This window comes from Tachypleus tridentatus, chromosome 8 (genome assembly GCF_004210375.1).
Source record: "Tachypleus tridentatus isolate NWPU-2018 chromosome 8, ASM421037v1, whole genome shotgun sequence".
NCBI lineage: Eukaryota > Metazoa > Arthropoda > Merostomata > Xiphosura > Limulidae > Tachypleus > Tachypleus tridentatus.
This window is the reverse complement of record NC_134832.1, coordinates 124609324-124636834: the sequence shown is the minus strand read 5'-3', so window position 1 is coordinate 124636834 and position 27511 is coordinate 124609324. Positions and strand designations below refer to the sequence as shown.

The 27511-nt window shown below is 33.7% G+C and overlaps 1 protein-coding gene across 3 annotated transcripts in view; it reads left to right on the top strand.

The window, feature by feature from the left end:
* LOC143223415 (17-beta-hydroxysteroid dehydrogenase 13-like) overlaps window positions 1–26527 on the top strand; it is an 86185-nt gene extending 59658 nt beyond the window's left edge. For 2 of the 3 annotated variants that reach the window (XM_076451363.1, XM_076451362.1), the window contains exons 2-6: window positions 11026–11265; window positions 14210–14316; window positions 15866–16006; window positions 20988–21113; window positions 24373–26527. In XM_076451363.1, the coding sequence (XP_076307478.1) occupies window positions 11026–11265; window positions 14210–14316; window positions 15866–16006; window positions 20988–21113; window positions 24373–24463 (705 nt within the window). In that variant the 3' untranslated portion in view covers window positions 24464–26527. The remainder of the gene's footprint in view (window positions 1–11025; window positions 11266–14209; window positions 14317–15865; window positions 16007–20987; window positions 21114–24372) is intronic. The other variant, XM_076451361.1, reaches the window with a different exon arrangement.
* Window positions 26528–27511: the final 984 nt, after the last annotated feature.

Genomic DNA, 27511 nt, shown 5'->3' with positions numbered 1-27511 from the left:
TGATAAAAAAATACTATCATATCATTTGATGAAGTGAATCACATTTCGGTAATAATTATTACACTCGAATGGAGGCGACACTTGCTGTTAGTGTTGACGATGCTTTAAATTTATCAAATCACGACTACAGTTTGCTGTGTCTTTTCAGAAATGTTCTGAAAAATCATGAATCAGATTCGGACATCATGCAATTATACTGGCGTTTAAATTGTTTCAGCATTACCTGCGATCTTCAAATTTGTCATTTAGACCATTAGTCTCGTATTTACCCCATAAAAAGAAAGAAGGAGGGAATGTCAGGTAAAATTACTGACTTTCTTTGACCATTTTTACATAAATTATGCAAATGACTGCAAGAAGTAAGAGCTCTCGGCGGACAGCTCAAAAAGAAACGTAAACCATGGTGTATGTCCAATGACACATATACACCTTTGTGCAAATGAATTGAAACAAATAGTAATTTTTTAATATTTTCAGCATGGCAGCCTGTGTAGGCTCGCTGGACCTGCTGATTTCCTTTAATAGTCATTTTTTCAGACGGACGGCGTCATTAGCTGTGTTTTGCAGGACGGTCGATCTATTTTTGGGATATATGACGAAATTTTGAGGAATATTACGCCATTCAAAATTGCGTTAGACTTTTCTCAAAAGTGAGGCTATTTGTTTTACTGCTAATCAGTCGTCTTTCAGCCGTCATGCACAATGGACGTGACTCCTAGAAAGCGTACAAAGATTGGGACACTGCACGAGTACACCGGCATGTCTTACAGGGAAATCGCGGACGTTGTTGGTGTTAGCCTATCGACCGTCAGCCATGTTATCAAGGCCAAGGTGAGTACCGGATCTATCAGTCCGAAGCGCAAAGGAAGATATGGCCGAAAAAGGAAAACAACGCCAAGAGACGACACGTACGTGGTTAGAGAGAGTGTGAAAGATCCACGGAAAACAAGTGACGCCATAAAAAGAGATTTGGAGGTCAAAGGAATAAAGGTCAGCTCTTCAACGGTTCGTCGTAGGCTTCTTGATGTCAGTGGAAGGGCAAGAAGACCAGTCAAAAAACAACTTCTTACCAACGCAATGAAGAAAAAAACGGTATCAATGGGGTCTGAAATACAAGAAATGGACGCAAGAACAATGGAGGAAGGTGTTATTCAGTGACGAGACTCATTTCTTCGTACAGGGTCTAAGAAGACTGCATGTTCGCAGATCTCCAAGTGAGAAACTTCGAGAATCTCACATCAATCAGTTCGTAAAACATCCCTTGAAGAAGATGTTTTGGGGCTTTTTCAGCTACTATGGCGTCGAAGGCTTACATATCGTAGAAGATATGATGTGAGGACCACAGTACATTGAAGTTTTGCAGAGAAGAATCGTTCCAGAATTGAAAAAGATATTTCCAGATGGATCTGGCATTTTTCAGCAAGATCTGTCTCCGTGCCACACATCGAAACTTGTGAAAACTTTTATGACTACAACGCAAATAAAGGTGCTGGACTGGCCTGGAAACTCTCCGGACTTAAATCCTATTGAAAATCTTTGGGCGATTTGGAAAGAAAGACTGTACTACGAAAGATAAGCTAATTGAGGCCATAATTGAGGTGTGGTATCGCGATCCAAAAATGAATAAAGATTGCAGTCAACTCGTGGACTCGATGTCAAAGCGGATTAATGATCTTCTGAAAAATAAAGGCGGTCATATCACGTATTAATTTGTGAGTAATTTTTGGATTCTCAGAAATAAAACGCAAAAAATTGAAAAAATCGTAATTTTCTGTCTTGTTTCAATTAATTTGCACAAAGGTGTAGTTAAGAAGTTCCTGGGCAATCAATCTGCTGCGATACGAGTGTATGTCTCTTCGTGTTTAGTTCATATGTAGTGCCACCTGTAGACACCTTTGCAAGATAAATTAAATTGAATCTTGAACAATTTATCAGTTATTAATTCTAAATGGAAAGACAAATGTCGCCGTATTCAGATGTGTATAAATCATTACACTATGTAACAAAATTTGTATTTTTTCTTGTTCCTGGGCAGAAAGTGTTATTTCCCAATTGTTTATGCCTAAAGTAAATGGAAAAGAACTATTTTTCCCTTCAAACTTTGCTTTTGTGATCTGGGAGTGTATAACAAAACATGGTGGGAGACTATATTTGGGAGCTGATACATGAAAGTGATTTACATTACAGTCGCAAATTTTGAAAAAATACTCACTTCTAAACATTTTTGTATAACTTTAGTATAAATATATGTAAATTTGGATTAATATGTTGTTTTATTCAGACCTTATGTAAATGAAAATGTGCAAATTTGCCCGTTTTTACACAGAAAATAGGTTAATTTCTAAATTTCATTATCCAGGTCACAAAACCAAAGTTTGAAGGGAATAACGGCCATTTTCTGTACATTTACAACATAAGCAATTAAGAAATAAAGCATACTATCCAGGAACAAAATTTATGTTACATAGTGTTATAGAAATAATACTTTACATTTATTTTAACCCAGATTTTACGAACTGTGAAGTTAATGTTCAACAAAGTGTAATTAGTGAGTAATTTTCATTTTTAAAAGACAGCTTCCTTCTTACCCTTTCCACATTTTACAACTGTTTACTTTGATATTTTGTGTGATAAAATCTGTCATGAACTGTAGTGCAAGGCACTACACGTTATTTGCGTGAAGGTAACGTAACTTTAGAAAACCTGAATACGCTATTGGTATTGATAGAACTACATATACACGTAATTGTTTCACAACAAACATTATTGGTAAACGTAAAAAACTAGTAGCAATTTTTGTTGATCGGAAACGTGTATATATATATATATATATAGGAAACATTTTTACGTCACACTGCCTGCATACGTCACTGCTTAGCGCGAGTGTGAAAATAAGCGGTTAAATAACAAATTAAGAGAGGTTAAAGTGAATCACAGATATTTTGAACGATATAAAACTAAAATTGGCAATATTTTTGAAACATAAATCTTACTAGTTATTGAAATTTCTATGGCAAATATTTTGTTAGTATGAGTACTTTTGCTTCTATAATCTATTGTTATAGTATGTTAAGTTTTTGATTATACATATTAGAAAAGTCAACGAGTGATTGTTTGTTTGTTTGTTTTTGAATTTCGCACAAAGCTACTCGAGGGCCTATCTACGCTAGCTGTCCCTAATTTAGCAGTGAAAGACTAGAGGGAAGGCAGCTAGTCATCACCACCCACCGCCAACTCTTGGGATACTCTTTTACCAACGAATAGTGGGATTGACCGTCACATTATAACGCTCCCCACGGCTGAAAGGGCGAACATGTTTGGCGCGAATCCGCGACCCTGAAATTACGAGTCGCACGCTTTAGCACGCTTGGCCATGCCGGGCCGTCAACGAGTGAAAGCAAAGGAAAATAACTTGTAATATATCAACCAAACTAAAGCTGTTATGTTTAGTGCCGATATACAAACTGTATATATAGGTGGTTTAAGCGATATATATATATATATAATAAACTTAAGACGTGCGCCGGATTAAACAAGTGCATTGTAATTATTTTCAACTTTTGCTTCAGTCATTCAGAATTATGGAAAACGTTTTGCTAATGTGTTTAATAATTTGTTTTTAACCTCGGAATCAATGCCCTTATATTGGTTCTATTAAAATTAGGGCAGTAAGGTGAGTAATGATTCGCATAATTTTGCTTCCAAACAATACGCTTGTATTAACGTTAAAATAGTTAATATTTAATGATCTAATGAGATAAAAAGTATGCGCTTCTATTTATTACATTTTATATTAGTTTACAACAATATGTCTTTGGACTTACAACGCTAGAAACCGATACCCGCGGTGGTCAGAGCACAGATGGCCCATTGTGTAACTTTGTGCTTAACTTCAAACAAAAAAATTATCCTGAAATCATTTGGAAAAAGTAAGAACCAGTGTCCTATCAGTTGAATATTTATGGACTGGTTTTTAATTTTACCCATAGTTCAGTGTTATAAACATTATTTTACCAGTATACAGCAGTGTCACCAGAGCTCTTCATTACCCAGACTATTACTTTTAGTGTTATAAACATTATTTTACCAGTATACAGCAGTGTCACCAGAGCTCTTCATTACCCAGACTATTACTTTTAGTGTTATAAACATTATTTTACCAGTATACAGCAGTGTCACCAGAACTCTTCATTACCCAGACTCTTCATTACCCAGACTATTACTTTTAGTGTTATAAACATTATTTTACCAGTATACAGCAGTGTCACCAGAGCTCTTCATTACCCAGCTATTACTTTTAGTACTATTACTTTTAGTGTTATAAACAGTGTTATAAACATTATTTTACCAGTATACAGCAGTGTCACCAGAGCTCTTCATTACCCAGACTATTACTTTTAGTGTTATAAACATTATTTTACCAGTATACAGCAGTGTCACCAGAGCTCTTCATTACCCAGACTATTACTTTCAGTGTTATAAACATTATTTTACCAGTATACAGCAGTGTCACCAGAGCTCTTCATTACCCAGACTATTACTTTTAGTGTTATAAACATTATTTTACCAGTAGCTCATTATTTTACCAGTATACAGCAGTGTCACCAGAGCTCTTCATTACCCAGACTATTACTTTTAGTGTTATAAACATTATTTTACCAGTATACAGCAGTGTCACCAGAGCTCTTCATTACCCAGACTATTACTTTTAGTGTTATAAACATTATTTTACCAGTATACAGCAGTGTCACCGGAGAGCTCTTCATTACCCAGACTATTACTTTTAGTGTTATAAACATTATTTTACCAGTATACAGCAGTGTCACCAGAGCTCTTCATTACCCAGACTATTACTTTTAGTGTTATAAACATTATTTTACCAGTATACAGCAGTGTCACCAGAGCTCTTCATTACCCAGACTATTACTTTTAGTGTTATAAACATTATTTTACCAGTATACAGCAGTGTCACCAGAACTCTTCATTACCCAGACTATTACTTTACCCAGACTAGTGTTATAAACATTATTTTACCAGTATACAGCAGTGTCACCAGAGCTCTTCATTACCCAGACTATTACTTTTAGTGTTATAAACATTATTTTACCAGTATACAGCAGTGTCACCAGAGCTCTTCATTACCCAGACTTTTATTTTTGACAATGGTAAATATACCTCACGTAACAAAACATTAAAGGTGTTATTGTAAGCTTGACGAACCTAAACCATATACACTTTATTTATCGAAGAACACGAAAGACGTTTTGTGTGGTCTTATGATATTAAAACATAATCATTGCAGAGAACTTGTGTAACTAGCAAGTTTAACATTTTGTGACATAACCACAAAACTCAAATCTATGTGAAACTTAGTGTTTCCTGAACAGCGACATCATTTTAAATCCTACCAAACAGAACAGAACCATAAAGTCTTTCTATAGAGGATGTAATCATTTTAAGACATGCCAACCAAGACAGTAACACAATAAAAAATATTTCTGTGAAGGGTGCCATCACTATAAATCTTATAAGGCAAAAACAAGAATATAACTAAAAAATATTTCTGTGAAGGATGCCAGCATTATAAATCTTATTAGGCAAAACCAATAATATAACCAAAAAGTCTTTCTGTGAAGGGTGACAGCATTATAAATCGTGAAAGGTTAAGTCGGTACAAAACCCAAATGTGAGGGTGTAATCCCTCTAAATCTTAACCATGTATTTCTTATGCTATTTTAATTCGTTGCTTAAATCACTCACTTCAGTTATTCGGTAATTGTTTCTTGCATACCAATTACCTTATGCAATCTGCATTTATTACTCAAGTTGCTAGCTTCAGCTATAAATTCATAGAAAAGGATATGTGACCGCCATAGCCTTAAAAGCCAAAAAAACCATAGAAATCTCATATTTTGCACCACACTAAGTGGACCCTGAGAGTGTGCACCTGGGTACTTTTACTTATACATGTGGGTGTGCGAGTGAGTTTTTGCATCTTTTTAATAAGGCAAGCTCGTGAAGAACCACATAGAAAAGGCGTGGTTCCTTATATTACAACTAAAAATCACAGACATACGTGCATATGCGTGTCTTTCCATAGAAGAAACGGCTGCTTATGTAACAAATTCTAACGTGTAGAACAATAAGTCCATTTTGATACCAATGCTTTCCAACAATGGATTTTATGTCATGTTGCTCAGTAACAAATATATATTTAGTAAAATACATATGTTAGATACTGATTTGTATTATCTAAACGGTGAGTAAAATATGTATATTAGATACTAACTTGTATTTTTTAAGTCCCCAGTAAACCGCATGTAAAACCTACTGATTTCGGTTGTCAACCAGGTAACATCTGCATGAATCGCTGAAGATGGAGCCATGCATGCCAAGAACACTGATATAAATTAGACTTGATAGACACAGGGCTGTTATTTTTGTTCTTCACTCACATATATTCTTCAAGGTTCATTAAGATTATGTTCTAACCAGTATGCATGGGTAGATAACTTGGTACAGAATATTATTACAGCTGAGGAGACAAAGGAATTAATATATCCTTGTATTCGTAGCGATAGACTAAGAGGAAGATGTAATAACATTTTAAATAAATACTAGAGATAGTGTGTGTTTGTGTTTCTCTTATAGCAAAGCCGCATCAGGCTATTTGCTGAGCCCACTGAGGGGAATCGAATATCTGATTTTAGCGTTGTAAATCCGGAGATTTGCCGCTGTACTAGAGGGGGGCACTAGAGGTAGACAACATTTTCCTTCACCGCAGTAAGATTCAATGAAAATTTTCCTACAACATTTATTTATTAATTTAATTTACTCTTTAATTAATTTATTAATTTGTCAAATCTATTAACAGTCTTACTTTTTCTTTAGCTTTCTCAACAAGTTGCACATGCCTTAACAGTCTTACTTTTTCTTTAGCTTTCTCAACAAGTTGCACATGCCTTAACAGTCTTACTTTTTCTTTAACTTTCTCAACAAGTTGCACATGCCTTAGTAGTCTTACTTTTTCTTTAACTTTCTTAACAAGTTGCACATGCCTGCAAAGTTACTAAACCACGAACAGGTTTCCATACCTATGGTGAACAAAGAAAAGATAACCGTTGGTGTAGTTTAATCAACTACAAACAAACTTAACAAGTTGCATGCTAAACGCTTACTGTTATTAAACTAGTTTACATCAGCGTAAGATTTGCTGTTTGATAATCATGTGAGTGTGAATATACAACGTCCGTTACTCTTTCTAGTGCCTCGTTGTTTGAGTGCTAAGCCTGAGAGATTATAATACTAGAATTCGAGTTTCGGTCAGTGGCTAAATTTCAATTTTGAATGCAGTCGTCCTATCTTTTGCGCCCTACTTTATCACGGTAATGTGGATCACAACATGATCCAGTAAAATGACCAGGAGTGCTAATGTCTTTAATCCTCAAGAGGCAGAGTGTCGTTCCGGAACTTTCTATCCCACTTTAATCCATGTTTTTGAGGTGTAATTATTCTGTGGTTTAGTGGTAAGCTTGAAAACTTATAAAGCTAAGGCTCGTAGCTCGATCCCAACAACTTACATATCGAATTATATATATAAAAACTTTGTAATGGTTCATAAATATAACAGTATAGCTTATACGTAGCGGCTACACAAAATTATACTGGTATACGCACAAAACTCTGTGTCATAATTCACATCTGCATCATTAACCTCTTTTGCTTGTTGCCCACCAGTGGCATAGCGTTATGTATGCGGATTTACAACGATATAATACAAGTTTTGATACTAGTTTTGGGTAAAGCACAAATAGCTCATTGTGTTGCTTTGTGTCTAACTACAAACAAACAAACTTTTGGTTGTAAGTTTTTCCTCGTGTCTAATATTTTGGAGGTTTTTTAGGAAACAACAAAGAACAAGGAAAATCCATCTATGAGCTACTTATTGTATGTCTCAGAAACAGCTATTCCACCAGATTCTTTGTCAATGGTAGATGATAGAGTGTATTAACAGAGTTCACCTCATAATGATGTTAAAGTGGGCTTATTTCTGATAAAAGTGAGCATCAAAATTCCACCTCTTCAGGGATATACTTTTTCAATGTTTTTATTGATTAGAATTATAATTGAGAATATATTCCTTATCTTCATATAGTTAGTGTACTAAAACTATCATGTCCCTTATTTGAGTGATTTGATTGTTTTAAATTTCGTGTTAAGACTAGAGAAAGGCAGCTAGTTATCACCACCCACCGCCAACTCCTGGGCTACTCTTTTATCAACGAATAGTTGGATTGACCGTCACAAAATATTACATCCATGGCTGAAAGATTACGAACCTGGGCCCGGCATGGCCAAGCGTGTTAGGGCGTGCGACTCGTAATCTGAGGGTCGCGGGTTCGCATCCTCTTGGCGCCAAACATGCTCGCCCTGTCAGCCGTGGGGGCGTTATAATATGACGGTCAATCCCACTATTCGTTGGTAAGAAGAGTATCCAAAGAGTTGGCGGTGAGTGGTGATGACTAGCTGTCTTCCCTCTAGTCTTACACTGCTAAATTAGGGACGGCTAGCACAGATAGCCCTCGAGTAGCTTTGTGCGAAATTCAAAAAACAAACAAACAAACAATTACGAACCGAGCGCCCTAATCACCTGGCCATTTGAATGAACATTGATTTATTCGACAGCGCTAACCTAATTCCAGGGAACTTTACAGCCATATGAAACGTACACGCAAAGCGAACACTAGCTTGAATTTAAGTTTACTGAATTGTCACGTTGAGTTGGTTTACGAAAGCCAACAGAAATTATATGTTAAGAGTAAAAAAACAAACAAACAAGACATTATATACTGCACTTTTTCTGCCCCTGAGATGTATAAATAGTATACTTTATGTCAATATTTTATAATATCTGTATGATCAATAACTTGTCAATCGGATTACTCTTGTTACCAGCATAATTCCTCTGTTTATGGCATGCCTGTTGTATCATTTTTTACTACCTTAACTTATCACATTTAACTCTACATGCGTCCTTTACCACCAACCACTTTGGTTGGTGTATATCTCTTTACTAACGTGGTTGATGTACTAAATACATGGTCACGATTGCTTGCTGGACTGATACAGATAAATAGGGCTCACAGAAAAAATGACTGGGTACTGCTAACACTGCAGCCGTACCGGGCTCCATATTTAAACATCACTCCCTAGTTTTCCTTATTAGAAACCAGTGTTATCGGTGTGTTATTCAAGCTATTTATAAGCTATACATAAAGTTTATTGGATTCGAATTTATTCGTTAAACGTAATAAACCAATTACCCTGTGAGTTGTTGACATGAAAAACCATATGACATCTTACCGCGAAATAACAGTTTTAGAATTAACGGAGTTATTTTTACGTGATATTATTTTTGTGTGCTTTTTGTTTTTTGCCGTTTACAATGTATTCTTAAACATAAAACATGGAAAGGAAATATACGGGAAAGTTTTGCAAAATTAGTATCTTGCACGAGCCAGCCGTACCTCCGCCTTCTATCAAAAGTTTCAAGGGTCAAACATACACTTCATTGTCTTAGCTGTGAACACTTTATAACCAAGAGTAACTGTTTATCAGGCAATTGCTGAAAAGTGGTAACTTTCTCTTGACCAGCAGTTGTAAATTAGAATTTCTTACTTGACCTTTTAGTTAATATGAAGTGCTACTGAGATTGAAAATATCACATATCCAGAATCTTACATAAGATGGGTTAATAAATATTCAGTTCGATTTTGTGTGAGTATAAAATTATGTCAATTGTTCACAATAATTATTAGGGTAAATTTAATAGAACAAGTTCAGATTTACGATGATTCGGGAAATTTATTTTTGTTTGGTTTGAATTTCGCGCAAAGCTACATGAGGGCTATCTGTGCTAGCCGTCCCTAATTTAGCAGTGTAAGACTAGATGGAAGACAGCTAGTCATCACCACCCACTGCCAACTCTTAGGCTACTCTTTTATCAACCAATAGTCGTCCCATGGCTAAAAGGGCGAGCATGTTTGGTGTTAAAAGACCCTCAGATTACGAGTCGAGTGCCTTAACCACTTGGCCATACCGGGCCGTTTCAGGAAATACATTTAGTAGTATTTATAGATAGATACCTATATTATACACCACCAATAAAACAAGTATTTACGATATATGCAAAATGTTATCATACTCTCTATTGCAAAACATTTAGACGGATAATATAATTGTTGCTTTATTATGATTTTTCCTTGATATTAATGTAAAATTAAATATGAATTGCTAGTGCAATATACTAACATTGAATGTGTTTACTTGTTACTTAGATATCTATTTATTAAAACTATATCTATACTGACTGGTTTATTTGTAATTTAGCACAAAGCTACACATTGGGTTTCTAACATTAGAAGTCAGAAGACTTACCGCCGTGGTATTGGGGGATCTTTTACAAAAGATTGAACCGTTTTTCATCATTCAAAACTTCTAAACTCTAATTTTAACTATGTTAACTAACTTTTAGTCAGATAGTAAAGTCAATAGATGATAAATGTTGTACAGGCACAAAACGTCTTTATTAACTTTATTGATAGAGAGTGTCATTAATCAATTCTATAGAGTGATAGCCATCTAAAAGATGCCTGTGCTTCATGACAGTTCTGACTGATAAGCTAACTTTTCAACGTTCTTGTTTCATTTCCCAAGAACTGAAACGTAGTCATAGCTCCAAAATAATTTCTCAGCATCAAGAAAGTCTGTTCTTTGGTCGGATGAACCCTTTACTGGACTTGTGTATCAAGCAAGGATCGAATCATAATACACTTCTTACAGCCACCTTTGATTCGTTAGGTTTTATTTTTTTTTCAGTTGAAAAATGTTTGTTTTATTGTAATCAGTGTTGTAAGTAATTATGTAGAACTAACCACCAGATGGAATACATTAACTTTAACTTAAATGAAATTTACTCACAGCTTATATATGTGTTTAAAGTAACTTCTATTTTCTAACTCACAGAATGAGATTCAGAATGTGGCCGATCAGGTCAGAAAGCTTGGAGGAGTAGCTCGAGCTTACAAGTGTGACGTATCAGATTTACACCAGGTGCAGTCGGTAACGGCTCGTGTTCAGCAGGAAGTTGGTGACGTCAGTATTTTATTCAACAACGCCGGTATCGTAAACCTGAAACCATTCAACGAATTAGAACCAGCGGAAATTCAGAGAACTTTTTCCGTTAATACCCTCGCTCACTTCTGGGTAATAAGAAACTATCTAAATAGTTCACAATAAGCAAGTCTCTATTTTCTATTCAACGCTGAATAATATCTGTGCTTTCTGAAATACTTATGTAGATTGAAGCAAGTCAAGAGTTTGTTGCGAAGAAAGTTGGGAAGATTTCAAACTCGTGCAAAGACAATTAAATGATGAAAACAAATTAGTCGAATTGTTGTTCTTTCTCTAAAAACTTGGCAGATTTAGCATGAATTTTTTCGTATGTTCCTTAATAATATAGTAAATTGAAACTTTTTATTACTTACGTTTAAGAGAATTCCGCTGACATGCAACTGAAAGTTTTACGAAAGTTAACATAGATTATCTTAAATTGATCCTGATGTTTCTACTTTATAATTGCGAATATTTGTCATAAATAGATACACTGGTGCATGAAGTTTAGAAGTTTTTTTAATGTATTTATTTCACTAAACTACTTAAAAGAGAGAATCTCAGTTCCAATTCAAAGTTTCGAGTTTGTGTTATTTGTTTACTTGACTTAAAATGAAATAACAGAAACACTTAGTACTTAAGTTCACGTACTCGACTATTTATCACCTAAATATAAAAACACTAAAATCCCTTTTGTTGTTTCTTTAGAATTAAGCACAAAGCTACACACTATGCTGTCTCTGCTGTGTCCACCACGGGTAACGAAACCCGGTTTTTAGCGGTTCCCTTTTCTTTACTTGACATTTTGTTACACAGATTTAATCGCCTACATATTACTTAGATTAGGATCAGTGGAAAATTGTAGTTTTTAGATCCATGTACGTAACTATATTTAATTTAGGTCACATGGTAGTAAAAAAGTACTAATTGCTTCACTGTTTGCTTGGCAGTGGTTCATGTACACTAGGAGATAATGGAAATGTTAAACTTATTTAAACCTATATACTCAATTGTATCTAACTTAAATCAAATGGTAGAATATCGTTGTAAAGATATGCTCTAATCTATGTAATATTAAATATTGTGTATATGTAGAACTTAGTTTTAACACATTTACTCACCTATCGTTATTGAGATAAAAGTCAATATTTTTTATGTTATTTTTAAATTATGTCGTTCAACAGTGTCCCCGTGGAACATCGGTATGTCTGCGGACTTCCCCGCTAGAATCCGGGTTTCGATACCCCTGGTGAGCAGAGCAAAGATAACACATTGTGTAGCTTCTTGCTTAATTTCAAGAACCAAAATAAATATTTCTACATATGTTTTATTACTATATATGTAAAAAGGACTCTTTTTGGGTGAGAATTTTTTTTTTTTTTACGTAGAGGAGCGAACAACGTTTCGACCTTCTTCGGTCACCGTCAGGTTCACAAAGCACGTAAAAAACATTTCTCAACCCAAACGAACCGTTTCTACATATATATTTTTCTCTACAACTGGGTTTTCTCGACATCACTGATGTTTTATTAAGTTGAATGGAAGTGGAAAGTTTGAGATTTTTGATTAACTAAGATATGTTTTTTTTAGTCTTTTTATATTTGTCTTCTAGCTTACCTCGTAATTATTCTTAAGCCAAAATTTATGTATATTTATCTAACTATTTTAACTTCAAGATACACTAAAATAATATTTTCGGGCATAGCTCCAGTTTTATACCAGCTTATTAAAGTTTAAATGCTCATTTGTTTTTATCACAAAACGATACCGTCACTGTTTCATTACAGTTGGATCAAACAGCAGATATTGTATTTTAGTTTATTATCGAAATTGTGTTTTTTTATATACGATAGTTCAGTTAATGGTTTCATTTTTTTTTTTTTGTGAACGTATTGTAAACATTTTCTGCTATGTTATTATTATCTAATAAAATAAACATTTGGATAAAACACTAAATCTATGACGAAGAAATTTCTGTAAATTAAGAATACTAGAAAAGCGACACAAATAATGATTTTGGTGTTACGTTACAGCTGTTAAATTAAGAATACTAGAAAAGCGACACAAATAATGAACTTGGTGTTACGTTACAGCTGTTAAATTAAGAATACTAGAAAAGCGACACAAATAATGAACTTGGTGTTACGTTACAGCTGTTAAATTAAGAATACTAGAAAAGCGACACAAATAATGATTTTGGTGTTACATTACAGCTGTTAAATTAAGAATACTAGAAAAGAGACACAAATAATGAACTTGGTGTTACATTACAGCTGTTAAATTAAGAATACTAGAAAAGCGACACAAATAATGATTTTGGTGTTACATTACAGATGTTATATTAAGAATACTAGAAAAGCGACACAAATAATGAACTTGGTGTTACGTTACAGCTGTTAAATTAAGAATACTAGAAAAGCGACACAAATAATGAACTTGGTGTTACATTACAGCTGTTAAATTAAGAATACTAGAAAAGCGACACAAATAATGAACTTGGTGTTACATTACAGCTGTTAAATTAAGAATACTAGAAAAGCGACACAAATAATGAACTTGGTGTTACATTACAGCTGTTAAATTAAGAATACTAGAAAAGCGACACAAATAATGAACTTGGTGTTACATTACAGCTGTTAAATTAAGAATACTAGAAAAGCGACACAAATAATGATTTTGGTGTTACATTACAGATGTTATATTAAGAATACTAGAAAAGCGACACAAATAATGAACTTGGTGTTACGTTACAGCTGTTAAATTAAGAATACTAGAAAAGCGACACAAATAATGAACTTGGTGTTACGTTACAGCTGTTAAATTAAGAATACTAGAAAAGCGACACAAATAATGAACTTGGTGTTACATTACAGCTGTTAAATTAAGAGTGCTAGAGAAGCGACACAAATAATGAACTTGGTGTTACATTACAGCTGTTAAATTAAGAATACTAGAAAAGCGACACAAATAATGAACTTGGTGTTACGTTACAGCTGTTTAAAACTTCAACTTCTAACTTGTAATTTTCATCCGACAGACGCTGAGGCAGTTCTTACCCCGAATGATTGAACTAGGAAGAGGTCACGTGGCAGCAATGAGTTCTGTGTGTGGTATTCTTGGCGGACCATATACGACAGATTACAGGTATTTTAATGAGAGTTGATATTTTCAGAAACTAATTAACAGACAACAACAACAAAATAAGACTAAAAGGGGATAAAAACAAACACGTTTTACGTATTTACTTGTCAATAGTTTCAGTGTCCTATTCCACAGTGTATGTGAAAACTGAAGGTTTGTGTGTGTGTGTGTGTGCTAGATCATTTTGAAACGTTGTTATCGCTGGTTTATTTTCCATGCCACAGAGCAGTTACTTTTTCATATAAATCAAATACGTAATTCAGTTCCCTAACAGAGATTAGAAAAAACCTATAAAAACCTCAATATGAGATAATGTAAACCTTATGCAATATTTAATAACGATTTTCATTTTTATTCTACCTTTTAAAAACAAATAGTGCAAACTTACAAACTAAGATATAATGATAAACTTTTCTATCGTCATTGGCCCCTACTCTGCAGAAGCTCCTTTAGTTTACAAGTTCATGTTTTTACGACTTAGTTGAAGTTGATATTTAAGACCTAGAGGACAAATACTTTGTTCTTCGAGTGGATGCCATTTCTCTTAAACACATTTAAGAGAACAAGACGTTTGATTTTATGAATTGCTAAAAAACAAGCTGTGACGACTAATATACTTGCAGAGAAGGTGGAGGCATGTGTCACCACAATAAATATTTGGAATTGTTACACTGCCTAATGTTTTTATAAACAAAGAAAAAGTGGCGTGTTCTATAACACTATGTAACACAAATTGTGTTCCTGGATAGTATGTGTTATTTCTTAATTGCTTGCGTTGTAAAAGTACAGAAAATAGTCATTATTCCCTTCAAACTCTGCTTTTGTGACCTGGATAATGAAATTTAGAAATTAACCTGCTTTCTATGTAGAAACGGGCAAATTTGCACATTTTCATTTAATAAGGTCTGAATAAAACAACATATGAATCAAGATTTACGACTGTAATGTAAATCACTTTCACGAATCATCCCCCAAATATAATCTCCCAACATGTTTTCGTTATACGCTCCCAGGTAACAAAAGCAAAGTTTAAAGAAAAAAATAAGTCTTTTTTATTTACTTTAGGCATAAACCATTGAGAAATAACACTTTCTGCCCAGGAACAAGAAAAAATACAAATTTTGTTACATAGTGTAATGATAGAAATAGAAGCATTGCTGGGTGCTGCAGCAGAGAATTCTGATGTTACTATTGTTACCTTCTGATCAAAAACAAGCCACATCTATAGCTGACGATTTAGTATGAAGGACACACAAAGAATGGTTTAAGAGAACGATACGATTAAAATTTCGATTGGAATTTCTAAGGAAAGTCAGAAGCATAATTTTAATATTGCATATTCCAAACCTTGTTCAACCGGTTGAGTCCTTGACACCTAAACGGTAATTCCCCGAGAAAAATAACAACAACAATAAAACTCTAGTAGGAATAGAATTGAAGTAATACCTTGAAATTTTTCATTTATTTTTTATGCTACTGTTAAATGTGATATATATATATATATATATAGTGTTTTATTTTAGTTTCAATGGTATTAATTTATTCCTTGTAGTGCTTCTAAACATGCTGTGATTGGGATGATGAAAGCACTCGAAGAAGAGCTCCATTTCGTCGGTAAAGGTGACATCATACACTTCACATCTATCTGTCCCACCATCGTCAATACAGGCTTTGTACACCATCCTTACACCAGGTGTCTCTCTGGCTTCACTTACTGTTTTTATGTGATTTCATTTGAGTTTCGCGCAAAGCTACTCGAGGGCTATCTGGGCTAGCCATTTCTAATTTAGCAGTGAGAGAGTAGATGGAAAGCAACTAGTCATGAACACCCACCGCCAACTATTTGATTACTCTTTTACCAATGAATATTGGGATTGACCTTCAGTTTTAACGCCCCCATAGCTGAGATGGCAGGCATGTTTGGTTGAAGAAGGATTCAGACCCGTGACTCTCAAATGGCGAGTCAAACGTCGTAACCATTTGGCCGAGTTGGATCTTTTTTCTGTTCCAACATGTTTTATATTATACAAAGTATTCATGTTGTTCTGAAGGATTTAATACTTAAAATTTTATTCATGTTGTAGACTTTTGCGATGCATTGCAATAACTAACAATAGCTCTTACAGAAAGAAATTACAACAATTTAAAATTGTTTGTAAACTAGGAAGTTCTTAAATTTACTTACTCAGTTGTGTAATGATTTAATTTTTAAACTAGTCACCTCCCAGTGGCATGTCTGGGGACCTACGACGCTAAAATCCGAGTTTTGATACCTGAGGTGAGCAGAGCACAGATAGCCCATTGTGCAACTTTGTGCTTAATTCCAAACAATTAAACTAAACTAGTTTCTCGCGCCTCTACTAGGGCTGTCGCTAGTGGGGTGAGTGGATAGAGATGAACAAAGACCCATTTGTAGCTTTGGTACATTACATGTATTATGCTCCCTCCCAGGAAAGCTGGAGCCAGTTCTTCATGCAAAGTATTTATAAATCATAAGATAGTTTTATGTGATTCACTCCTAGCTATAGTGAATATCAATGGTATTTAGCAATATTTCCCTTTCAGAATATTTGCTTTCTTTAACAGTACTTAAGGAAACAAAAACGCTGTCATTTATGTGGTTTAATGAAGATCAACATTTTGTTTAATTGATAATTATATTCCAATTTCATAGAATAAAAATAATCAAGTTTGTTTTTATATCCAGATCACTACTGTAAAATAAAGCTTATATTTAAGGATATTCGAATAATAGAAAATATTATACAATCACGAAATTCTCTTTCGTCATTGGCCTCCACGCTGCTACATTTGCTGTAGTTCATACGTTCATGTTTTTATAATGTAATTAAAATTGATATTCAAAACGTTGGAGGGAAAACCCTTAGATTTATTCAGAACATGCCAAAAAAAAAGTAAGCCTATGAACCTTAAAACTAGCTTAAAGCTCCTGATCTCTCTGAAAAGATAAACAGTTTATGTGGGAAATTCTTCGATGAGTTAATTATATATAACAGCCACTTCACTGAAATAAGGCTTTACGTTTGTTAAATACAAACGTAAAAGTTATAAAACAGCTTGTATTTCATGTTTATTTCAATTTTGTTCATAAATTTTCAAGTTATTTATCCACTGACTGGTATCGTAGTGGTCACTCTAGTAACAGATATAAGGTACGTAAGTTTGTGAGTCACTAAAGTTCACAAACAGATTGCAGCAAAGTGTTAAAAGAGATTCTTACAGCTATAGCTCATCGTAATAAAGCTCTCATACTTTATAGTAACACTTTATTAACGCTAAAGTTAGATATTTGATCCTTGCTATGAGTTCATCGTAGCTATTTCATCTTGCAGCTGGCGCTGAAAGAAACTAATTTTAAGCCCTTAATAAGTTTTATGTTTCCGTATTCTTTTATAATATGATAAAACTGAGACAAAACGTTTTTGATATGTTAACCATGTTTTAATATTTACAGGCACACGTGTCAACTGTTTCTTAGTATGACATTTCTTATGTTAATGTAAACAAAAGTTCTTCAGATGTAAATAACATGTTGCAATATTATGTTTTGTATGTGTTCTCGCATAGTAACACTAGATGGCACCATGTTCTCTTACTTTCAACTTTTATTTCAACCGAGTTTCACGAAAGCATGCCACAATGTTCTTGTAAAACAACAACCAGAACGTTATCCCTTATATAAGGGTATACTTTTATACAAATAATTATAACAGTTTCCTCATATCTCAAGAAGATTTGGTCCTAGGAGTTCTGGTAGTTTCATAAACTCACCAAATTTCATGAGTTTTTTTTCATTGTTTTTGAATTTCGCGCAAAGCTACACAGAGGCTAACTGCACTAGCCGTCCCTAATTTTGCAGTGTACGACGAGAGAGAAAGCAACTAGTCATCACCACCCACCACCAATTCTTGGGCTACTCTTTTACCAATGAATAGTGGGATTGATTGTACCATTACAACGCTCCCACTGCTGAAAGGGTGAACATGTTTGGTGCATTTATCGCATTTTTTATTATACCGTCAATGAAATTCAATGAAGGGTATTACACTATATTAACTGTTTTATACCGTTTCAGATATTCTATTTGAACTACAGGTAAGGTAAAGTGTTCTCTGTTACACCTCTTAGCCCCCTAGTGGCACAGTCTGCGGACTTACACACTAAAAATCGAGTTTCGATACTCGTGGTTGGGCAGAGCACAGATAGTCCATAATGTAGCTTTGTGCTTAGTTCTAAACAAACAAACAAAACACCTCTTCTTATTATACTCTAACAATTTGGTTTCCTTAGTAACGTGCAAAGTCGAAATGAAATATCAGTTTGTTGAATCATTTCAAAGAATTTATCGCACAAGAAATCATTATAGTTTTCGAACGTTTAAAAGATGAATTAGCTTTTAAGCCTAGTAATAAACGTATACTTATTTGAAGTATTTTTCAGTTCTAATAGGTCATAACCATCATTTGACCTTCAATCCGATGATATACTTGCAGAACTTTCTAAACCTGACTGGGTCGAGGATCTATGTTCTAAATCTATTGTAACCTACCAGCCTTTCTGACACATAACTTGGGCCTAAACCAGATTATAAAAAGGATCTAATGTTTGAAGCTATATCAGTCAACAATATATATTCATGGGATGTTCCCAGCTAGGACAGCGATAAGTCTTCGGATTTACACTTTTAAAGTAGAGGATTCTATTCTCCTCGGTGGACATAACAGATATCACGATGTGGCTTTGCTATAAGAAAAACACACACTTACATGGGACCTACGTCTAAGCCAGTTTATAACAAGAATCATGTTTTGTGCATGTCTATATGTACGCCACAAAACCTTTTTATTAAGAACTTGCCCTCTGAGCCACGTTATGAGAAGGGTCCATATTCTGAAGTTATTGTACGCCACAATACATATGCACAAAGGCTTCTCACACAGTATTTATCCCTAAAATAGATTATACCAATTATCACATAATGTTTTGAAGCTATTGTAGGTCACAATATATTTTAACCAAAGCTTTTTACACAGCACATACTCATTAACCAGACACCAAGGATCTGTGTTCGGAAACTATTGTAATCCACAATATACACCAAAGCTCTATACACAGAACTTGCCCATACCTGGTTATATGAAAGATTTATGTTTTGAAACTACGTAGAATTCCATCTAATGTTGGGATGTATCACTTGAACATATGTTACTTCTGTTAAGTTTCAACATATAACATACCATCAGCTTTTACGTTTACTGAGAAATTAACCTGCGAAAGTTTAACTTTTTCACAATGGTTGCTAAGACCAAATACACATATAAACATGTATAAACACTAAATTACTCACTTTACTGTAAACTTTTACATTCAAATTTTGAAAATGGACTTAACTGAAATTATTCTCTTATTACAAAAGAGAGAAAACGAACATGAATGTTATGTTCAATAGCTTTAGCTATAATTGTGTTTAATTAAATTTTGAAAAACTGCTTCTCACAAACTGGAAAACAACACGTAGTAAACAATTTGTGCAGTAATGCTAATTACAATTTAAATTTACACATTGAAGATGGTGCTCCTAATCGTTGAGGTTTTTTAATTATTTAATTTAATACGGTGAGGTGGAGTGCGCTCCAAATTAGGAAGTATATTCCTCACCTTAGTTTTAGCTCATAAAATGCTATGTAAGATGAACGATACATTGATTACACTGTTATTTTGTTCATTTTCCAAAACTCTCTGTAAACGTCATGCACGAGTCCTTCCAAAAAAACATCTAACTTTTAAAAACAAGGAGAAGATTTTCAGTCCGTTTTAAATGTAAAGATGTGTAATAATGAAAACATTTGTAACACATTCTTTTCACCTTACAAAGTTCTCTTTATTTTAGAAACACAATATTCGAAGTCCTTACTACACACTATGGATGGTAACAATGACATTTGACCTTTTGAGCAACCTGTAACATGAATTATCATCGACGTTGGGACACATATTTTCTACAGTGTTATTAGTAATTTCAATTAAAAAATTCTTTAGATAATAATATATTTTCTGAATTTGTTTTGATTTCACTTGAGATTCTGCCCTTACGACTTTTCCCAAATTAGAAATACGACGACTTCATCGCTCGTATGCATGTTTATTTAAATGTTTTTATTCACATAGTCTCATGAAGTTATGCTTTCTTTGCCTTTTTTTTAGGTATCTATGACAAGGCATTATGCATTAAAATTTCAATTATATTACTTGCAGAAAATATTTGTAATCATAAGCAAAGTACACTGATTATCTCTCAACAGAAAATTTAAAGGCTTTTTGGTTAACTTTATCTATGAATTTCGAAATTCAATTATATTAGTTAATATATTAGTAAATAAATTAGTAAGTACGTTAACAAGAGCATTATTTTCCTGAAGAACACACATACACATATATTATTTAAAATCATAATGACACCTTTTCCACTACCGTGTATCAAGCTAATTAGCTTGAGAAATTCTGCATAATAACATGTAACCTAGATGTGCAGGTACAATAAGCCCTTTCTGGTCAAATTTATCAACAAAACGTTACATTTGAACAGTAAGCCAGTCTTTTTAATCGACTTGTCACTTTGTACAATCTAACGAAACTAAACATGTTTTTAACAGGTTTCCCGAGATTTTGCCAATCCTGCATCCGAAGAAAGTGGCGAAAGATGCTGTCCATGCTGTACTAACCAATCAACGAATGGCTGTTGTCCCTTCATGGCTTGGCTATTTAATTCCCATTTTTAGGTGAGATATTTTGATTTGTAAGTAAAATTTGGATTCCTCGAACACGAATTATTTGGTTTGCTTGTTTGCATTTAACCGCAAAGCTGCACAATGAACTGTTTGTGCTGTGTACCTCGGGTATGGAAACAAGGTTTATAACGTTGTAAGCTTTCAGACTTAAAGATTTATTGGAAACGTTTTGACAGAAGAAAATTGCCTTATAATAGCGATTTAGTGCAATATATATGATAATTTTCTCCTGATGTTGGGCAATGTGTAAGAAGTATTATTTTGCATAAATTATTATCAGTAACAAGTAGCAAAAGGAAAGGAGTGGTGCCACTCACTAAGAGGAAAATAGTCACTTGTTGTGACAGACATAACAACTTCTATCTAGCTTCATTCTTTCTTGTTCCAAAGACTACTTTTTGTATAATGATAAAACATATTTTATGAGTAATTATTCTATGTGTTGCAACGTGTAATTTTAGCAGTATCACCCTGAAGAGCTTCATTTATACTGAAGTTTAAGTTTCTCACACAATCTTGATATATGTGGTTTATAATCGTCATTCGTTCATGACGTATAAACAAACTTGTAAAAAATTATATTATCTTGACAACACTAAACTTAAACAACTATTAGTTTTTCTCTAATGAGCTTCATTTCTTAACGAAGAACCATGGTGAACAAGTAACATGTCTAAATCATGTCAAGTCATTTGTCATTAGAAGTTAAACAGTTATTTTGTTACTACTTTGAAATCAAGCACCACAAAATTAATCACTGATGTTTCCTTTATTTGCCATTCCTTATAAATCGGCCCGGCATGGCCAGGTAGTTAAGGCATTGGACTCGCAATCCGAGGGTCACGAGTTCGATTCCCTGTCACACCAAAGATGCTCGCCCTTTCAGCCATGGGAGCGTTATAATATGACGGTCAATCCCACTACTTCTTGGTAAAAGAGTAACCCAAGAGGTGACGGTGGGTGGTGATAACTAGTTGCTTTCCCTCTTGTCTTACACTGCTGCGTGTTAAGGCGTGCGATTCGTAATCCGAGGGTCGCGGGTTTGCATCCCCGTCGCGCCAAACATGCTCGCCATTTCAGCCGTGGGGGCGTTATAATGTAACGGTCAATCCCACTATTCGTTGGTAAAAGAGTAGCACAAGAGTTGGCGATGGGTGATGATGCGCGAAGTTCAAACCAAACCTTATAAATCTAACGTCTTTGCGATTAATTTATCTTCTTGAATATTAAATAAAAATTATCATGATATTATCGATTTTTTCTATCTCTGAATTATTTTTTTCTTTGTCAAATTTGATGTATAAGATAAAACCTACCCTTTGAAACTAAATAGCATTGTTTAAGTAATAAGATAAAATTTGGGGGCAATTTAGGTTTAAGAAGGTAAGACAAAACCTGCACAGTTTACTTTAGTTTGTTCAAGTTACCCACAATGAAATCAGATTTACATCAGTTTTTATACCATGCAGTTAGGACTGATTCTATAGTACTTTTTTGTTTTAAAAGTATTGCCCCCAGCTACAAGATATCATCTATAAATAATTGTGAACTGATACAGGGGATTTCCTAACTTGAATCTAGTATTTTCCAGTTCCTACACAGTAATTAGTTCCAACGACACACCCAGGCCGAAACGGGATAATATTTTCCTCTAATAAATATAAATCCTGTTTCTTTAAGGAAAAAAAAAAATCATTAATCCGATCAGGATTTCTCCGTTGTATATTTACTATTTAATAAGTTGGCAAACCCGTTTATTTAAACTTAAAAATAATAATAACAATGTTTCACTTAGTTTAAGTTCCATACATGTGAGTTTAATACCTGCACACTAAGTTTCAGTAAATTTCTTTCTGTTTAGTAAATTTTACCTTGAATTTATTATTCGATTTCTTAAGGCACTACAATTGTAATTTAGTAAATATTTCCATGTAATTCAAATGAAAAGGTAGAGTGACAAAATACTTTTGAATAAAAAAATTAGAATTCTCGCTTTTGTTTGTTTGTGAATTTCGCACAAAGCTACTCGAGGGCTATCTGTGCTAGCTGTCCCTAATTTAGCAGTGTAAGACTAGAGGGAAGGCAGCTAGTCATCACCACCCACCGCCAACTCTTGGGCTACTCTTTTACCAACGAATAGTGGGATTGACCGTAACATTATAACGCCCCCACGGCTGGGAGGGCGAGCATGTTTGGCGCGACGGGTATGCGAACCATCGACCCTCAGATTACGAGTCGCACGCCCTAACACGCTTGGCCATGCCGGGCCAGAATTCTCGCTCGATAATGTTCACGTGTTTTCAGACTGCTTGTATTGTCCTTGTTTTAGGCTTGTGCGAAATTCCAAAACAAACAAACAAATCCTTGTTTTATATTGTTTTAAGTATTTATGTGTGTGTTTTATTATAGTAAAGCCACACTGGACCATCTGCTGAGCCCACCGAGGAGAATCGAACCCCTGATTTTAGCGTTGTAAATCTGTAGACTTAACGCTGTACTAGCGGAGGGCTTGTTTTATGGAAACAGCAACATTTTTGTAAAAATCAAGAAACTATACATATAAATCATATGAAATATTTATAAAACACATACCTCACAAATAAATGTTCAGGATTTTGTTAACAGTTAGAGATGTTTCTGGTTACACGACTGTAAACTTTATGTTGAAATAATGCTATTTTAGAATTAATACGCGTTTCATTATTTCATATGTGCATTGGATATCACAATAACTTATTTATCCGTAATTATTTCTCAGATACAATGTGACTTTAATAATACATCTACGTATATGGTGTATGTTCAAATTATAAAAAACATGTTATTTATAACCTTATATATATAATAAGTAAACTTATTTAGAATCTAACTAATCCTCTAATATCTCCCTTATTTCATAGTCACGTCGCTTAATTCAATGTGAACTATTTTTTAACGTTTTTTGAGATACAATATTTAACATACTTAAGCTACCATCTAATATACTAATGTCACGGTTCTTCCCCTTTATTTAAGTTAGTGATAAGGCTACGATTGGCAGCGCAATAATCCGGGGTTTTAAATATTCTTGGTGAACAAAACACAGAGAGTATAGTGTGTAGCTTTGCGCTAAGTCACCCTTGATTTAAAAACAAATAAATGAATTTGAGCTGGAGCATTTATTGTGGCCAAATAGAAAGTGTTCACGCATTATACTTTACTTTATTACAAAGCTAGTGTATCAAATAAATATTTCCCATCTCCTTTGTAGACTGTTTCCAGACGAAGTCTTCATCATGTTTCAACGATTCCTTGATCAAGCTGCTTATCCAAACGATAGCGTGTGTACAAAACTTCACTAGGGTGTAGAAGACAGTCTTTTATTTTTTTTATCTTTACCTCAGTTGTGAAGGTTGTTGAGAAGAAAAAAAGTATTTTTTATATAAATATATTGTTTTCTACCAGTGTATTATACGTTTTGAAATGAACTAGAACAGTGATTCTCTAACGTTTCAGACTCGAGTACCAACAATTTTTTTGTTTATACTTTTAAAATTACGAACCCACGCCAATTGAAACAAAAAATAAAATACTGGCAATAAAAATTTGTATTTCTAACACTTACCGATTAACGCTAAAGATGTGATTTTGTTTTTGCACGATTGAAGAGCACATGGGGCCATTTTCGTCAATGTTTAGGGAGGAAAATAGTGACGAGTCTATGAAAGTAAAGGCGAGATTTTATGTGAGAAGAGTAGTACATGAAAAGGTCAGATAGGGCGTATTCCAAATATAACTTGTAATATTAAACCCATACTTTAAAATTTAGAGAAACTGATTCACGTAATAACACTTAACATAAACTTTTAGACGCTGAATAAAAGAGAAAGGAGGCGTTTTATATAAAAACAAGTATTTAATTTCTACAGTTATCAATGTTTTAGTTTCACAATATGCTGTATAACTGAATCATTTTGTGCCTAAAATATCACTAAAACAATAACTCAATTCAGTACATGTAACACATTTGTCGCCCACGAAGATTCCAGTAGATTACATAAGCGATTTTAAAGAAACGAAACTTATTCAAATGTATAATGCATGAAAAAATCATTTAGTTAAATTTACTAAATCACAAAAAACGCAACTGTCAGCATCTTTCTTGAGTCAGAGGAGTGAAAACGTCGATAACACTTCAGTGTACATATATTTTTATTTACCTCTATAGAGCTCGTGTTCTATATCTCATTTCGAATGTACGTTTTAAAAATATTTTCACCTTTCAATGGTTGAAAGTTTCCATTTTGTTTTTTAGAGCAAGATTAAGAGTGTAATTATTCGGTAATAAATATTTTAAAAAATAACAAGTACATATATTAAAGAGATTGTTATTTTATAGATGACAATTATATGTAGCGCTTCTACCGAGGCTACATGTATGTAAACACAGCCAACTTTGGTAAGTCCTTGGTGGAAGCGGGTGTTAAATGTTATTTTATTCTTTTAATTCAATATTTAGGTAAAAAAGGTTTCTTCTATTTGCTATATATGATATAGACTACATTCATATGTGTTATTTTACGCAAATTTATATACCAAAAGCTGTATAATAGATACATATATATATATATCTTTTACACAGTGGTATAAATATATACATACCACTGCTAAATATAATTTATAGAAGTTGTTACTTTTTGTTAATGCTAAATATAATTCATAGATGTCGCTTTATTATATTTGTTTGAGTTGCTTTTCCCAAACTTACAACCACGGACCGGTTTAGTTTTGTAATTTTTCATGAGGCCCGGCCTCCTCAAATACCTGATAAGATAACCAGCTAAGACATGGCTAAGCCTTAGCATCAAGCTGGAAGCAATAGTTCTATCAATACATGATCGATTATAAAACATACAGGTGTTTTATAGTACTTCTGAGTAAAAAGAAATAACAAAAATTATATATCATTGTTATTTGATCTTTACATTAGCGGTATATTTATTAATGCTGTTTTTAAAGAAATAACTTACCTAATGAGAAGGATGATGTCTTTCCTGGACTTCAACAATATTTATGTTAGAATCTTGTAAATTTAAACTTAATACACTTAAAAAGCCAAAAATGGCACATAAATAGACCACCTTAATTGACCAATGGAAAGTACAAAACCTGTCTCTAAATATAATAATTGCATCCTCTGCTGATGGAGGATGTTGCTCCAAAAACAAGATAACTTCATCTTTCATTTCTATTAGTCTTTTTAAGACATTTTCTTTTGATAATCAGTGAACTCTACAGTGTAATAAGAGATGCTCATGTTCACTTTCTAATTCTTTACACAAATTTAAAAATTCTGGAATTCAATTAACTATATTTTATATAGTTTATGAATGTGACATATTCTTGCATAGTTGAATTCAAAAGTAAGGGTATTTCCTTCACAGCTAATACCTCACTGTAAATGCTACAATGCATCCATTCATAATATTGTGCAACTCCTCGGATTCTCTGGAAAACCCCTGTTTGGGAACCTGTCATTAAGTGAACACCATCGGTACTCAATCCAACACATTTTTTCATTGAACATCACTATGAATTATAAAATTAATGATTAAATAAAAATTCCTTCAGCTGTTGTTATTGTTGGAAGTGGTTTACAAAACAATAAATCTTCATGAATTGTGTCCTTAAATCATATCTTACAAAGCACATTAAATTAGAATTATCTGCTAGGTCTGTGCTTTCATTCCACTTGTAATGAAAAAACCTGACTACAGCGACCTCGACAATTTAAAGTTTTTTCAATATGTTTTGCCATATCCACAATTCTACGCTTCACTATATTATTAGGTAGGGAGAGTAAATAACCTGTAGATAACGTGTCTCAGCTATTAGTTTTGATATTTCACATGAGGTCACAACCAAGACTTCATTAAAAGATCTCGTTGAAAAAGTGTGTGAAGTTATTTCTTTGGAAAAACATATTTCATTTTTTCTTATTTATGAAAAAAAATCTATTGGCTTACTTGAGTATTCTGGATGTCAGGTATTCAAGTGGCGTTTCAGTTTCGATGGTTTCATACTCTCATTTGATAATGTTAAACAAAGAACACCTAGTGACAAGTCATTACTGCTACCACCATTAATAAAACCATTCATCACATCACTATAGAATCCAAGAGGTCTTTATTTTATAATTTTTGATATCAAGCTACACATCACTTACACGTTTATAATCAGGCATATTATTTTCACTAACTTTAGTTTCACTGGAACTAGGCTGCATTTGCGCATCACTTGAGGTTTTCTTGTGTGATGCATGTTTCGTCAGTCATCTATACAGGAGAAGAGTTTTCTTAAAAATAAACAACTTAAAAAATTTAGTCGCAAACAATTATCTCTCTTCTCAG